The sequence below is a fragment of the Lonchura striata genome, chromosome 1 (genome assembly GCF_046129695.1).
Source record: "Lonchura striata isolate bLonStr1 chromosome 1, bLonStr1.mat, whole genome shotgun sequence".
Classification (NCBI taxonomy): domain Eukaryota; kingdom Metazoa; phylum Chordata; class Aves; order Passeriformes; family Estrildidae; genus Lonchura; species Lonchura striata.
Genome location: NC_134603.1, coordinates 142,156,118 through 142,173,470, shown reverse-complemented (window position 1 = coordinate 142,173,470; position 17,353 = coordinate 142,156,118). Strand labels below are relative to the sequence as shown.

The 17,353-nt window shown below is 37.0% G+C and overlaps 1 protein-coding gene across 5 annotated transcripts in view; it reads left to right on the top strand.

The window, feature by feature from the left end:
- ZNF438 (zinc finger protein 438) overlaps window positions 1–14,478 on the top strand; it is a 51,487-nt gene extending 37,009 nt beyond the window's left edge. For 3 of the 5 annotated variants that reach the window (XM_021542989.2, XM_021542987.2, XM_021542988.2), the window contains 3 exons: window positions 5,567–5,671; window positions 9,968–11,810; window positions 13,334–14,478. In XM_021542989.2, the coding sequence (XP_021398664.2) occupies window positions 5,620–5,671; window positions 9,968–11,810; window positions 13,334–13,946 (2,508 nt within the window). In that variant the 5' untranslated portion in view covers window positions 5,567–5,619 and the 3' untranslated portion in view covers window positions 13,947–14,478. The remainder of the gene's footprint in view (window positions 1–5,566; window positions 5,672–9,967; window positions 11,811–13,333) is intronic. The other 2 variants (XM_021542992.2, XM_021542991.2) reach the window with 1 other exon arrangement.
- Window positions 14,479–17,353: the final 2,875 nt, after the last annotated feature.

Below are 17,353 nucleotides of genomic sequence, written 5' to 3'. Positions count from 1 at the left end.
ACGTTAGCAATGCCAATATGCATTGCAAATAATTGTAATTATGCACTGGGGAAGGAAAACCAGTCACATACTGTAATTTAAATTGTTTTCTGCTGCATCCTACTGCCAGTAAGGTCTTAGCTGTGTTCAAGTTCAGCAGCAAGCGATAATTTTATATGTTATGAAAACTAATATTTACCTAGCCAGGACCACAGTATTTCAGAAGATGTTTTAGTTTTCCTATGCTATGCAGATCCATGTCTATCTTTGGAAAAATATACATACCTATTTGAAGCACTGTGGAGATCCTTTAATCTTTATTTTTGTTTTCATCTTCAGCAGAATTAGCTACAGGTAGCAATGCTGTGTGTATCTCAGCCAGAGCTGGAGAATTTTTCTGAAGAAATCTGGCTCACGAAGAAAGAAAAGGGGGCACAATTAAAGTGGACAAAAACCTTAGATAGGGGATTTCCCATTCAAAACTTAGACCACTTAGGTAATGTCCAGTGAAATTACAAATTTAAAAAATCCCCCAGAAGATACTCTTCAGCTATCCTTGGAGTTTAGCAATTTTTCTGGACCTTTCTTTGGAGAGTGATACATTTCAGTATAATTTATAACAGAAGACTCAAAATAGTCCAGGCCAAGACTGGCAGTCTGTTGATCCTCTGTTCATGAGGGAACATTTTTGAGGTTTGTACTGCAGAAGTCACTGTGCAGATGTTTTTAATGCCTCAAGTATAATATGGTTGCTGTACTGAGCCAAAGTGGCAAATTAATTGTTTTCTCTTGCATACAGTGTACTGATTCTCACCAAAAAGGTACTTTTTAGCAGGAATAAAACTTTTGCTTTATTGTTGTGTTCCCTTTTGTCTGCACATCAGAATTTTAAAAAAATTAATTTTGGGACTAGGAGGCCTAATTCCCTTACTGAAGTGAGACATACATGTTTTCTGTCCTAAAGAGGGTTGAACTCTCAGTAAAATGTAGGGATGTTCTCTTTTTTTAAAAAAGAGCAAAAATCTAATCAGAAACTATTTTATTCATTAAATGGTTCTACTTGACCTTTTCATGCTGCTTAGTTTTCAAAGAATTTTGCCTTCATTTTTTAGCAGTCTTGGTAGTTAATGTTTCCTGTACTGAGGAGAAAATAAGTCCATTAATTACTACTTATATTAGGCATATTGAAATTTTGTCCACGTTGATTTGATCTTGATAGACCCTTTAAAAATAACTTTACATTGACTTTACAGTGGATGAGTTACTGTTTAGGTCCGTATCTTTCCTGAAGCTCACTAAAAGAAATTTCCACTGGCAATTCTCTAAAGAATTTTGAGAAATCCAATTACAAGTGTTTATCCCCGCATTCTAAAGTACTTAATTTGTATTTACAATGCTGTTTGGGGGCTATGAATTACTAGTTTTTGATCAATGCTTCAATCAAGTCCTTTAACTATTATCTGAACAATTAGTTCCCCCAAGTGGCTGCATCACTGCAGCCTTTCTTTGCAAATCTTCAGGGATGTTGTCCTCTATAGAAAAGAATGACTGGGCAAAACCAACGAAGATAACCAGTGGACTTGCAGTGATAGCAAAATAATTTCCATTCTACTCAATTGCATCCTGTCAGATCACCAAGGTTTCTAGATAATGCCCACTCTGAGGCTGATATGGTTGGTTGCTGAAACTAGCAGAGGCATAAAGAAGCTGAAGTACAGTCTTTGATGATGTATCTAACAGTGTCTCTCAAGAAGAAGTTCTGCGCTTAAATAGAAATGAAATTCAATCACATTTGGGTGGTTGCAGAGGCCAGGCACCATTTTGAGCCCTCAGTACTTATACTGCCATGGGAAGAAAAGTTTCTTCACCGTGTAAGTGTAGTTTCTTCAGCTATAAGGTGGAAAAGGTTATTAGTAATTACAAATGCTTTATGTCTAGCTTTCTGTATGCCAGTTTTCATTTCTTGATATGAAAATATTTTGATCTGCTTAAGACCTATTAATTTTGTTGACCTTAATATGAAATGAGTAGCTTATAACTTGAAAGGCTGTGCCATCAAAAAAATTGAAAGCTTTTAAAATTCACAAACACTGCATGAGAGGTGCTAAAAAAGTATTTAGATCTGCTAATAAGTGTATTTTAAATTCACTGCAAAAATGTCTAAGAATCTCTTATGTATATGTATTCTGACTCTTAGGAAGAACTTTGAAGACTTTATTCCTTTATACAGTAGCACAAAAAAGACTTTTTATAATAGGAGGTTGTGTTAAGCCATGCATTGGCCACATTATATATAGGAAGCTGCTTTTGAATAATGATTTACCTGTAGTGATTACCTATTTTTGACCAGTGTGGCTAATATGTTTCAGGTTGCAACTCAAAAAGGTTGCCTCAAAGCTGTTGGCCGGTTGTTGTTCCCTGCAGAAATAGTGTTTCATGTATATTTTAAAAGTTATTTGTGATGCAACAATACAAAGCTGTATGAAATCTAAATAGATGAGAAATCAAAAAATTATGTCTTAATTATTACTGTTGCTAATGCTGCTAATATAGTGACTAAATTTCTCTCAGTGTGTTAACTTCTGTTTAACAAGGCTGCTTTAGTATGGTCATTTTTTATGTTATACTTTTCTCTGAGGACAGAGATACCAATGCCATGATACTGGTGAGAGTGATGGGCAGGTAAAAAAATTCTTCCTTGTATGTAGTCTGAATCTACTTTATTTTAGTTTACAACCATTATGTTTTGTCCTGTTTCTGCAAGTACTGTAAAAAAGTGTCATTGTCTTTCTTTTCAGCCCCTTTCAGGTATAGTAAGGCCTCAATTAGGTCTTCCTGGAGCCTTGCCCAGACTAAATAACCCCATCTCTCTCTCAGCCTTTCCTCATACAAGAGGCGTTCAGTCCTTCTTATCACTTTTGTGGTCCTACTCTGGACTTGCTCCAACAGATCCATGTCTTTCCTGTGCCGAGGGCTGCAGAGCTGATGTAGTGTTCCAGTGGGTCTCACCAGATCAGAGCAGAGGGGCAGAATCCCCTCCCTCCCCTGTGGCCCACGGTGCTCTGGATGCAGCCCAGTTCACTTTGATTTCTGGGCTGTGAGTGCACATTTGCAGCTCACAGTCAGTTTTTCATCCACCAGTACCCCCAGGTTCTTAGCAGAGCTGCTCTGAATCACTTTAGCCCTGCCTGTATTGATACCAGGACTGTCCTGACTCATGTGCAGGAACTTATGAGCTTCCCATGGGGCCACTTCTTGTTCAGGTGCCTCAGGCATCCCATCTTCCAGGCGTGTCAGCTGCACCTTTCAGCTTGGTTTGCAGACTTGCTGAGGGTGCACTTAATGCCATTGTCAGTGATAGGTAACAGCCTATCCCAGGATGGACCCAAGGGACACCACGTGTCACCCATCTCCATATGGGCATTGAGCTATTCACCATGAGCATCCAGCCAGTTCCTTATCCATCCAATATCCTTATCTATCAACAGAGTCTATACCTCTCCAGTTTAGAGAAAAAGGTGTTGATGAGGACCGTGCGAAAGGCCTCTCCTATGTACACTTTCAAACAACAGAGGAAAGCAATTCTGGAAGTTGAGAAAGTGGTGTAATCTAATTTTTTTTCTTAAGTTATGTTAGATCTGTATAAACTTTGGCATATATCAGTATATGGTTAATAATGTAGAAAGGATGTTTCAGGCTAAAACAAAAGACTGAATTAGAGAGGAAACTGGAGGACTTCTTAAATGCAAACTATATTGCCATGATCTTGGATTACTGTATGACTTACCTCTGCAAGGTGACAATTCATACTAAAAGTAGTTTTAGCTTATTCCCACGCTGAAAAACGCCACTAGAAATTGTAATGTTGAACATCCTCTTTAATGGAGTCCAATTAATGTAAAAAAAAGTGTACCTTTGTTATTTCAGTGTGCTCTTCTGCTAAGAAGAGTCTTTTGGAGACCATGTAAGGAATCCAGAAGGCACCCCACTGCTCACAGAATTTCTTGAAATGCCCTATAATCCTAATCCCTTAAAATAATAAATTTGCACAGTCTGTAAAGAGGACCTTTCTAAATTATAAAATGCTTATTGCACAACTAGCAAATCACATTTATGCTCAACTCAGACTTAATTATACATAGTTTTAAAGATACAGCTTAAAGCTTCTAGAGTTTTAAATTACTTTGTTCTTTGTGTGGAATAAGTTTTCTAAATGTATTTGCACATTCTCTATCTTAGTGTTTGTGTGAATGGTCCACGGAGATTTTCCCATCTTGCATTAAAATACTTCGTTACGTTATATTGTTTATTTTTCTAAGCCAATTTAAATTGCACAAAAGCACTCCTACGTAAACATAGTTATAATACTCTTTAAAAAATCAAGTACTTAAAAGGTAAGAAATGTGAGATTCCTCTTTTGGCTTAAAAGCTTCTCCTTTCTACCTTATGTGTTGTGTTGGTTACCTGTTTGAAGCCTGCATTTAATTCCCATATCCCACCCTGACTCTTTGGCCTGGACAGTTTTCAAGTCTCATTTCTAATCTTGTCCTTTTTCTGCTTCCCCTGTATATTCTCCAGTTTCTCTTCCACACTGTCAGCTCTGCAGTTCAGAGATAAGGAGAGGCCATTTCCTTTTTCCAGTTTGGGTGCTTGGACCTAAAGCCATAGTTCAGGGAAAATCCGGCCCAGCCTGAAGCAGGAGCACATTCAATAGAATGTAATCATTGGAAAAGTTAGCTGCTTGAGGTATCTACTGAGCACATGCTCAGAGTCTACAGCTTTGCCTAATTTGGGTAGCTTTTCACAGATCAAAGAGACATTGCTGTGCCATGTATGAAGGTCTTCCCCTGATGCACAGCTGTTGCTAGATATATTTATTTATTTATAATTTTTTTTATGCAGACATACTGAGAATGGCTGGTATTTTCTGTTGAAATTAATTTTAGAAGATTTTCTGATGCAAATACCCAGAACAGAACATTCCACCTAGGTAGCTATTATTAGCGAAGGTAGAAACAACTGCAAATTAATTGCTGTACAGAGCTGGAAACTCATGCTTTGTAGGCTTTATTACTAATCTTACTTTGTACAGGTGTGTGGCAAAACTGGTTTTGAATAAAGAAGTCCAAATTCCATTTTCTATAATATCTGCAGTTTATTTACATGGAATTATGGAAAGTGTAAATGAGTCTAGAATGTAGCCCCTGTGTTAAAACTCCTCAATAATGATACTGACTCTTCATTTTTTTGAAGCATTTTGTTTTGCTGCTGTTGAGTGTCTGCCATGACACTGAAGCTAAATCATCCCATCTGTTTGCCACATTAACCAGCTTTACTCAATTATTAAGCTATCACCTTGCATTTGGCATGGAATGTATTAGATTTTAAAGTGTATTTTGAGGAGAGAAAAATGGCAAGGAGCAAAAAGCCATAATTTTCTTAATGCATTAGCTGGAAGTTCATGTTTTATTTGCCATTTTATATTTTCTTTTTCTGGGTTTTGTTGGTTTTGGGAGTTTGGTTGTTCTGTTTTTTTTTTTTATTTTTTTTGTTCTGAGATCTATTTATAACTGAAGCACTTTTGCAGGTGGTGTTTTTTTGCATGCTAATCCTGCAGAGAAACATTGTGTCCAACAAAGTATGCTGGGTCAGCAAAAGCAAGAAACTTGTGCTGGAAAGACAGTATCCACAGGTATTTAGTGTGTATGGAGATTTGGCAAAATGAATGATTAATTATCATTGGCAGAAAAAGATATAATGTTGTGTTAGACCGTTGTGCATTTTTTTCTCTTTCCCACAGAAAAGATACTCTTCCTTTTAAAGTCAGCAAAAGACTCAACAGTATTAATATTCATTGAATACTCATTAATCTTCATCTCTATTCTATCTTTTTCTTCAAAACAAGATTATTCTTTTTTGGTGTTATTTTCTCTCATGTGTCATTTCAGATGAAATACATATGAAATACATACTTGCACTACTGAGGTGGACCTACGAGGATTATTTTTAAAATGAACACTATTACTCAGTGGTTTCTGTGGTGGCTATTTGGTGGTTGTTTTCAAAATAGACAAGATAGTACTGAAAACTAAATTTCTTCTGATACTTTCTGTGGCATCTGAATTCAGAAATGTTATGTGCTTTACATATGGAACAGACTAAAGGAAGTACAAAAATAAGGAAGACTAGGCTGAGGTAGATCAGATTTGGATGACTTGGGAAGGCAGGGGAGCCATGAAAAAACAGTAACCCACGGAAACTCCATTTCTTCCAGAGGACTCTTCCCAGCAAGGATCTATTTAATTTAGTTTAATTTAATGCATTAATTCATTTTCGTGTTGGTGTGTCACTGTCCACTTCTACACAATTTTAAGGTTACTTAGAAGGGATGAAAGCTTATAACATCCTGCAAGTATCTGAGGGATTTGATACTTGCAGGTCCTAGGATGGTAACCATTTATCTTTAACAGAGACTGTTAAAGTAAGTAGGTTGAATTGCATTTGGTTTAGCCTTTTGTGTAATTATTTTAAAGTGTCTACCTGTTGCCCCAAATCCACACTTATCTGAAAGACTGAGGACACAGCAGTTAAAAATGAACTTTACATCCTTCAGATATTAAATCTAATGTTTTCATTTATTTCCTTTGTTATTAATGAAAATTCTAAAGAAACTATAAAAATTGTTGCCTTCCAGTGAAGGATTTGTAGATTTACTTGTAGAACAAACGTTGTCTAAAACGAAGGGCCATCCTTATAAGTGCCATTGCAGAGCCTCCCTTAATTGAAACTTCCCTGTCTTAGGTGAGAGACTTCATGGCATCACATAGGCACAAAGGCTTTTTCTGAGGTCAGAGATGACAAGTCAAAATGAGTCCTTTGAATCAGAGACAGAAATAATTTGGAAGAAGTGGAATGCTCCTGAGAGATGCATATGGGGTTTCCAAGCTGCTTTTGCACAAACTAGCCAGCCAGAGTATATGTCCTTCAGTGTGGTGAAGACATGAATTACTATAGCTCTTGGCTGTATGCAAAGGAAGTTGTGGAAACTTTTCACCAACTGTAAATGGAAAACAGAATTTTGGTCACTGATGATACTTGCATGCTCTGGGTGGGGTCAGTAAAACCTCCAGCCTGTGAATTGACTGGCTGCTTTCTCCTGAACCAAGATGATAAGTAGTCTTCCACCCGTTCTTCCAATTAGCTTTCCCAGTCTGCAGGCAATATGTTAACAGAACCTGGAGCATCATCAGGCAGCTGGTCTGCATCTAGCCCTTCTCTATATTTAGGCACTGGCTAAGCAGCTTAACTATAGTAGCTGTGTTGGAGGGAAATGCAGAGACGAGTATTCCTTTGCTTACCAGAAGCTCTGCAATGAATATTTGTGCACTGAAATGTCTAATGTAAACTTGTGAAAAAGGAGGGGGACAAAAAAAATTGGTACTGAAGGTTGGCATCAAACATAGCTTGTATGGAAAATTCAGGATAAAATTACACTAGTTGGAAAAAGTGTTTGTATAAAAATCCCTTCTCAAACAGTTATATCAATTCTTAGTATTGTGTTACCTGTTTAAGAAGGGTATTGATCTAAACAGACCCTGTTTCAAAGTGCATCTTGTGTTTGATATTGATGAAGCTCTTGGCTTTTAGAGCAACACTCTCCTGTGGAATGCTGAGAAAATATGTGGTGATTCTTTATAGAAAAGTGATTTTACTGCTTAATTTTGCATTAGGCAAGTCAGTGCATTTGAGAAACATATGGTTCTTTATAAAGCTAAGGACATACATTATTTCTACAAATATTTCCTCCTAACTTCAAGTTAACCTTGTTTTTATGGCTGCCATTTGTAGAGGTGACATGGCCACCACGCTAAGTTGAAGCAAATTTCCACTTTTTCCTGTTACGACTGGTTGAAGAGTGGATGCCTTGTAACTTGAAATATCAGGAGTAGTAGTCTGCTTAAATGTTGGCATTCCTAAAAGTTTTATGCAAATCAGTGAATGAAATTTACATAATTTTATTCTTCTTCTCAGAAGTACTTTAATTGTTTACTCAAAAACAACAGGAATATACCTTGTGGGAAACAAATCATCACCTAACAGAAATCTTAGTAGCTGAAAATATAAAGATTTCTATCTATTTAGTGACTAGATTAAAAAAATAATAATTGAGAATTAAAAGTGCTGTAGGGAAACAGTTTTATACATATCATGTTTCTGCTTTTTCCAGGTTGTATAAGCCTGGGTTTATCCCTATGTGCAGGGATCTCTATTTATGAAGGACTTCCAGGTGTACAGTACCCCCAGTCTGCACAGAATGTCAAGAAATTCAGAACATCTCTACGGACATTGAGCAGAAAGAAAGTTATGGTGGTGCCCAGTAGTTTTACTTAACTGGAATATAAAGAAAGTGCATAATGGACTTGGGGTTTGATGCAATAGATAGCAATAAAAGGATCAAAGGCTTATGCCCTGCATAGTTATTGCTCTATGAATCTGCTGATCAAAGAGTTTTGAAAAGCATCAGATCTAGGAAATATGGACTGCATGGTTTATATGTGATTGCTCAGTGAATCCAGCATGTCCTGAAGGCAGTGGCTTTACTGCACATGTGCACACCATGAATATGCATATGTATCAGTCCAGGAGCTTTGGTCATGAAACATGATGGGTCTGTAGCTTGCAGTGCTTGTTGCAAAGTGTGTGATATCTGAGAAGAACAACCAGGATTAAGATAAATTTACTGGAGTTTCCAGTATTGGTATTAATTCACAGGTACCTTTTTAAGTCCAGAATTGCCTATAAATGCATTTGTAATACAAGTCTTTAAAATGGCAAGGAATGGAAACTTCCCTATGGAATTCTCGTACTACAATATTTCAAGGTTGCAGCATTTATTTTCACATATTCAATTTAAATGTGATTCCACTCTGAAATGATTTTTGCTTATGTCCAAATTGCCTTTCTGCCTGGAATTTTTGTAGCTTAATTTTCAGTGGTTGCAATTCCATTTTTCCAGGAAACCTATTCCCAGATTTTGAGAACTGGAAGCATCAATAATTGAATTTGAGAGTGGGTAATGAGACTGATAGATGAAATGGTAGTGGTACAATTGCTCATTTTCTGTAGAGTCTGAAAGATCAGCAGATGTCTTTGCTGCCTAATGCATATTATATCATATTAATTTCATAATTTTCCTTTTGTTTGTGTGAATTATCCTCACATTCTTTACTAAAAACAGTTTTAACTTTTATGAACACCAATAGAAACAGGAAGACATTGTTATATAACCTTGATAAATTGCATCTTTCAAGAAAGTTTTTAATTTACTGCAGCAGTTCTGTTGTGCATTAGTGGCACCTGAGAAATTTTTTTGATTGGGTATTTAACAGTAGTTAATATTTCACAAATTTTTTCAACTCCTCTATGATTTTATTATACATTATTTCCATGTTTTGTAGCAGTAATTTTTCTAAGACTTCATCAGGCAAACTTTGGTCTGTATCTAATAAAACCCACAAATTCTAAATAGTAGAGAATGTCTAAAAGATATTCTGCATCATTCTGTTTGAGATATATGATCAGAGCTGGTGCTCAGAAAAGTTCTGTGTCGTGGAGCTTAAATCCTGTCCCTGTTTTTCCAGCAGAATATTGCCAGCATGCTCTCGCAGCTTTTCCAGAGCTGAAGAGGCTTATGGGTGTATTTGTTCTGAAATGTCATGTAGTTTCTAATCTAGAATGAAACATCCAATTAAGATTTGATTAAGAGAAGTTTTTTTTGCAAATCTGGTTTCAGGCATGTTGCTTCAGACAATGCTTTTAGCTATGAAACTTCTGCAATTCTAGATTTAATTTGGTGGTCATTTAAATGCATAAATATTTTTAATAAACTTGTGTGTAATAGTATCCTTTTTAAGCAGTTTTATTTTTGAGAAAGTAATTTAAAAAATACTATGTGTCATATTACATCTGTGTTATGTTATTCTTACAGATAAACAGAAATCCCCTTCGGATATAATACAGAGTTTTCAGAAGAAAAGTCAGTTTAGGACCATTGCTCCAAAAATGGTACCAAAATTTTTAACATCTGGAGTGGTTTCTTGCCTTCAGTCATCTTTGCCTGAGCCAATGGCACCAATTTCAGCTTCAGGTTCTAAGCCCCTGGTGGTGCCAGCTCAGAACTATGCTGTCATGCAGGTGGCTGCTCACAAGGGCACGTTTTCCCTGTTGGCTGTACCTTGTGTTGCGCCTGCCCTAACACAGCAAGTTCAGCAGTCAACTGTGGCTCCCTCTGAAAACCTAAAGCTGCCCATCCCCAGGTACCAATCTGTAAGAAATAAGTTGCTGAGTGACAAAAAACCAGCACAAATCTCTGGTTTGAGTGCACGTGAGACGATTCCTACCAAAGCACTGATCTCATCACAGACTTCCCCCATGACTACTCTATCTGAAGACTGTCCTGAAGCTCATTCTAGTTCAGATTCAGCTGGGCAAGGGATGATAGCAGACTGTGAATCAGCTGAAATTGGGGTTGCCCCATTAGTAAATAAAAGCAATTGTGTGGAATCTAGATCTCTTTTAATGAAGAAAACTGAAATTGCTAGCAATAATATTTCTGGACCATCTGTAGTTGAAGACTCTCTATCCAAGCCAGCAAGTACAACTAATCCCATGAAACTAAGTCTACACTCTGTGAAGACAGCATCAGAAACTACAAGAGAGTTACTCCTGACATCTGAGAAAGTAAAGGAAAAACCCACAAATTCTGCAAATCCTGTTGCTGTCTTGTCACCAACTGTTTTTGGCAGTACAGTTCAGATGACTCCATCAGCACCAAAAGGAAAACTCCCTATTTTGCCTTACTCCAGAACAAAAAATGCAGTGTTCTGTAAATCTAAGCAGAATATTAATGTTATGGACATACCTGGTCATTCACTAAAATCTGAATGTGAAAAGATACCATCTTTGATGAAACCCAAAGCCTTTGATAAGCAATTTGGTGTATCATTTACACAAGTCCCCAGACAAACCATTCAAGAAAATACCTTCTCTCCATCCAGCAAAGTGGATGATGTAGACAGTCTTAAAAAATTGAGCAGCACAACCTCTAAAAGAAGAGGCAGGAAAAAAAGAGCCCCGGAAGATTTATTGGCTTTTCAGGCCAAGAGAAGGAGATGCATCATTAATAAGTTTAGAGAAGGAAGAGAGAGGGCAAAGGCTGATATTGAGACACCTGAAGACAATAAAGCAGAAGCAGTAAAAAAATACCGCAGTATCAGACCAAAGCCAGTGGTAGTTGTGCAGGCGTTTGCACCGCTGACTCCTGCAGCAATTGTAGAGACGCCGTCTCGTGAGCAAGACTTATTTTTAAATGGTTCACTCACCAATAAATGTGTAGGTTCCAAGCACAGTGATGCTACATCAGCTGAGTCAAGTGATCTAAGCAGAAATACGTGTTCAGCCGCCCCTAAGCCGCTGCACAGATGTCATGTTTGTAACCACGCGTTCCAGTTCAAGCACCATCTCCAGGACCACATGAACACGCACACGAGCAGGCGGCCCTACAGCTGCAGGATCTGCAGGAAGGCATATATCCATTCTGGGAGCCTGAGCACCCATATGAAGCTTCATCACAATGAAGGCAAATCCAAAAAGCTGGTGTGCTGTGAATTCTGTGCTAAAGTTTTTGGCCATGCAAAAGTGTACTTTGGCCACCTCAGAGAAGTCCACAGGGTTGTAATCAGCACAGAGCCCTACACTAGTGAGCAACAAGTCCAAGATACTTTAAAGAAAAGAGACAGGAATATAAAAGAGGCAGAAGAAGCTACAGAGAGGTGAGAGTTTTCACTAATTAAATGCTTATGAAAACTGGATTTCAAGTTGTCAGTGGAAATTAATAAACGTTACCACTATGAAAATTGTTGTGTTTTTTCATCTAGTGGGATTCCTAATAGTTTAGATATTCCATTTGAATCTAGTCAATCCGTTAGACGAACCAGTATATTTTAGCTGATTTATTGACTATAAATCATTATTGACACTTGAATATCCAAAATAATTTTGCATATATTCTAGTAACACCCAATATACTGCCATATTTGAGTCAGTTGGTTTCTGGTAGCTAGTACTCTTTCTTCTGTCCCACCCACATTTTTCTCTAGGGAGTTTTCCCTAGAAGATAAGGGAACCAATTGCAGTAAGCAAAAAACAATGCATATTTCAGTATTAGCTTGTCATTTGTTTTCCTTGTTAAATATCATTATCCCACTTCCTTTTAGGGAGTGCTGGGAGCTAATCTGTCTTGAGTTTACTGCTGCTTTTGCAATCGCTCAGCCAAGTAGAAAAGTTAACATGCTCTGTATTAAGATGGATAGAACATACTTTCACCTCTGTATTGTGATTTTGAGGTGAAATCTCTTGATACAGTATAAATGTTGCCTTTTTTGTTTGTTCTAGTGCATTTGTTTTCACTGAAGAACACTCGGGCTTCAGTGTAGCTCCTCGCTGCAGTTCCATTCACCTTGTTTTACTTTTCCTAGTTCCACTCTCTGGAGCATCAGTCAGAAACTTTTACCACTACTTTTAATAGCTGTCATACAGTGAATCATTCAGTTTATCTGTTTTATTGGGTAATCTGTCTAATATGTATAAATACATAGTGTTATGATGTCCTTCTTGTACATATTATGAGAAGATGTCTGAGATGTCGTTTTGATTGTGTTAACCAGCCTGTGTATCCTTTATACTACAGAGCTGTCCTAAGTCAGGGAGATTGCCAATTAGGTATTTAATCCAATTGCCAATTAGGTTTTTAAACTTTTCTAAACCATGTTACCAACTTGCAGAAAAAAAAGGCAAGAAACTGTGAAATATCATTGTTTCCATCTTGGAAAGGGAGGTGGTTTTGTCTTAGGTTGACTTAGATTACTCACTGTAAACAAGTGGGTTTCTCTTACTTGTACATTACAGGTTATTTTCACTTTTCTAGCACAGCACTAGAAGTGTTTGGATTGACCTCCCTGAATCAGGAACAAAAGTTATCAGCCTTTTATTAATGACTGGTGTTGTTAAAAGGTTATTTCTACCAAAGCTAATTTTGGAGGCAATTCTTAAACTCAGAAGTGTCATTTGGTTTCAGTTTTTTCCTTAATCAGCCTTACTATTATTTATTTTGTTTCTTTTTTTTTTTTTTTTCTCTTCCAAATGAATTAGAAAACAATGTAGAAACAATGCCTGTTTTAAATTAAATGTGTTTCATGACTGTCATCTCTTCTTGGAACTTGTAAGAACAGAAACTGCCATCCCTCTTCACTGCCTGGCTAATACTTAAATAGTTTGTATCTTCTTTTTTTAACAGGGGAAATAAGTGCAGTTTTGAGGACCTGTTCCATAACCCAGGAGGAGTGAAATTACAGGTCAAATGTGGTCGGTGCCAGTTTATTGCAGAGTCTTTTGGTGAAATGAAGTTTCACTTACTGTGCTGTCATGGAGAAGAGATTCAGGGAAGAGTGAAGGAAGGGGTTTTGCAAGGAAGCAGAGGAACAAAGGGGAAGCTGGTCGAGCATTCAACCCACATGTGGAAACAGCACAATGAGAGAAGACATTTAGCAAAGTGCAGTGCCCATCAGGAGGAGCTGTATAATGTTCCAAAACCAAAGAGACAGATGTACTTCCACCATCAAAATAATGTCAATATTGTACCTAAAAGTGAACCAACCCAGACAGGAAGTAGTGAAGCCTCTAAGGAGATGCAAAATGTGGGGTTTAGCACACCAAGGAAAAAAGTAGAATTTTGGTCTAAGGCAGGCTATAACTGCATTTTATGCAAACAGTTATTTGGAAGAAAAGAGGATCTTTGTAATCATTGGCAGAGTCATCATAATTGTGAAGACCCTTCCACTTTATGGACAATTTTTACTTTGGTATCAAAACAAGGAATTACTGAACTTTCTGATAATGGTGAATATTGAAGCTTAACTCTACAATGCTATGAAAAACCTTAACTACCTTACCAAATTGTTCTTTCAGTGTCTTGCTAAACTAACTCAACAGATGTATCACTTAAAAGGTTTATTAGTTGGGCTTGTTGGGGATTATTTTAAAGCCATATTAACCTTTACTTTGGTGACTAGAAAATCTGTTTATTCTGTATCATTCCAGATGGGTGCATGGAAGCTGATTATGAGTCCTTGTACTTAAAATTCATGCTTAAGGAACTTTATAACAGCAAATACTCAATACTAATGATTAACCTCAGTGAAATATGTTTGTGAGTTAAATTATATTGTACACACAGAAATAAATAAATTTATATGAAGTAATATCAGTCTTAAATGAAATTACAGACCTGACTGGAAGTCAGGTCTGACTATGCTCCCAGATTTTGTGGTAAATGCATATTTCCATGCAGTTCTCTGGATCATGTAAATGTGCAGACATGCAGCCAGCACTCAGGAGCTTTGTAGTCTATAATTTAAGAACTTCTAATTCTTGTTTTCCTGATTTCAGTGTCTTCAAACATGCTCATTGCTTGCAGGTATTTTTGGTGTTCAGTTCTGTCCTGGTAACAGCAAAGATATTTGTATTTTAGAAGTCAAAACTTCACATATATTTATATGCCTGTAGCTTTTTGGGTTAAAGACGAGTTGCTACCCATTAAGATGGAGCCCAGCACATCTCCAAGGGGGCAGGTCCTGGCAGGCTGTAAGAGGGTGGAGTTCTGGAGGTTGGTTTTGATGAAAAGGTCATTGAAACCATTGAATCCAATTTGAAATTGATGTTTAAACTGCTTAAAGCCTTGTGTTCATCTGAATTATTTTGGGAGCAATAATGGAGGCAAGTCTAAGAAATCACCACATCACTTTCCAACAGAAGTCAGAGCATGCCAGAGGGCAAGCTGAAAAATACACCAGTACTGTCCCTACAGTACTACTCTATTCATTCCTTCTTGTGGTCAGCTGCAATTGAGGGATTGCAGTGATAAAAGAGTCATTCCTAAAATGGCCTGGGTTGCCTCTCACTGTTTTGCAAAAATTATGGTAATGGAAACATGAACAGAAGTCTAAAAGTGTTGATCTTTCTAAGTGGTTTTTCACAAGCTGTTGCAATATTTTGTGTACGTGTTTTGTTTTTAAACAGTAAAGGCAATTTTGATGACCTAGTAGTTTTGAATGCAGTTTCTTGTTGTATGAAGCTTTGCCCTGAAGTGGAACTGTAAGGTAGGAATCAAGACTAACAAAAGACAAAAAGAAAATGCCCACAGAACTGTATTTTCCCGTGGATTTTCAAAACTTTCTTCCTCCTATCTGTTGCTATAAATTCAGATTTGTGGCTGTTTCTTTGGGGGTTTTATGCTGAATGACCTTAAAAGTAGTATATTGTTCTTATTCTTGACACACTCATCTTGTAATGTTACTTAATGATATACATAATGGTATATTATACATTATTTATAATGTTACAATATATTCATATTTATTTTCACTGGCATATTTGGTCAGGAACAGCTATTTTTAGTCAGTGTTTCATATCAGACTGAGGCTGTATTTAACTTAGTAGAATGTGTTACATTTAGCAGTATTTTTTTGCCCCTGCAACTTAGTCCTTTAAAAATCAAACAGCAGGGTGTTTTCCATGAAACAGAAATGTGAGAACAATCCCTCCTTCCCATAGTTACAGTATGTCAAAGGGAAGTTCATTCCCAGCAAATTCATGAGTTGGGAAAAACCATTTAAAAGTTTTGATCATGATCTTTTTTTACAATGAACATTAAATCACCCATCCCAAGGTATAGTTTAAAATGAGCTGACATAAATTCAGTACTGAGACAGAGTCCCTTCTGTTCAGGAACAGCAGCAGCCATGGCAGAGTGGCCCTTTAAAATTATTTTCAAAAGATATTTGTTAAAAACAGTGGTGCATCAGAGCCATAGATATGATTTGTTTGTGGGTGGTCATCAGGCAAGAGGTGCATTTTCCCTGAAGGGGGGAGCTGCAGTGGTGATGGGAGGAAGGGGCTGGAATGAGGGAGTCACTTGCATTTTCTTTAGTAGAAATTTTCATGTGCAGTCTTCTCATCATAATTTTGTACTTCTCTCCCTTTCTCCAGGCCAAATGGGTAAAGGGGTCTCAGCTTTCAGTGGTTTAAAACCTGAAAACATGCTTTAAAGCATGGTTCTAAGGCACTTCTCAGTGTCCTCATAAATGTTTAAAATTAGAAGCCTTCTTTTTATGAGCCTGAAAGCATTCTTATGTTTCAGGCTATTACAATTATGGTAGATTATGAAAGGTTGGGATTTTTTGAAAATAGCTTTCCATTAAATACAGATGTGTCCTTTGTTTAAAATGTGTTTTTTTTGGAATTTGTCTTCATTTTGATAAGATTTGGAGGTCTGAAGTGAGCCTTACATACTGCAACATTTAGTAGTGTGTGTTTGCTGTCCAGCAGAAGGGTTGTTATAAATACAATTTGCTGTTTACCTTGATGCTAGACAAGTTAACATCTGGTTTTGCACACAAATTATGTTTTTAAATTGTTAAACCAAATGTCATTGTTTTTGTAGCTGTAGTTTTGTTCCCCTCTGATTTTTCATTAGGTCTCTCTTTCAGCTTCACTATTCAACTTTAAAGCTGTTCCTCGCATGGAAAGCTGTTCCTTCATCATCACACCATAAATAACCAAAGCTGGAGAAGTTCCATCACTTTTCTGGCTTGCAGAGTATTGCCCTTCTCCAGCTGCAGAGCTGCAGTTTCCTATGTCTAACTTGACATAGTTGCTGGCAGTAGATGTTTTGCTTCATTTATTTATTAGAATTCAGCTTGCTGCTTTTTAGCTCAATTGGAGTTTCTGTCATACCTCATTAGATACTTATTTTATCTACTATTCACTGAGCTCTTCAAAGAATGTGTCATAAGAAGGATGAACAGGTATTTAAAGGAGCAGATTTCTGCCCATTTCGTGCAGATGATGTTGATGTTTGAGGATCACCAGCTTTTCTAGGCTTAGCTGTGTAGTACATTGTATTTCTACAACACATCCACCTACATGTGCACCTATTTTGGAATGAAATGTATACTTCAAATTCAGCTGTCAGTTACTATTATCAAACATGTGCAATGTAGGTTTGGAGTTGTTATGCATAAAGATTAAAATGCTATTAACTGTAGTAGGTTTACTTGTCAAATTCCGTATAGCTCTGAAAAATGAAAATCTCTGCGTGCCGAGTATGACACAGAAAAAATCTGGTCTCATGAAGAAAAGTCTAATGGCTTCAAGGTTGTCTTCATTTCAGTGTACACTTTATAGCTGATCTGTCACATTGCAGGATTTTCTCCACTTTTTATTAAATTACCATAATTTTTATTGCTGAGGAATACTG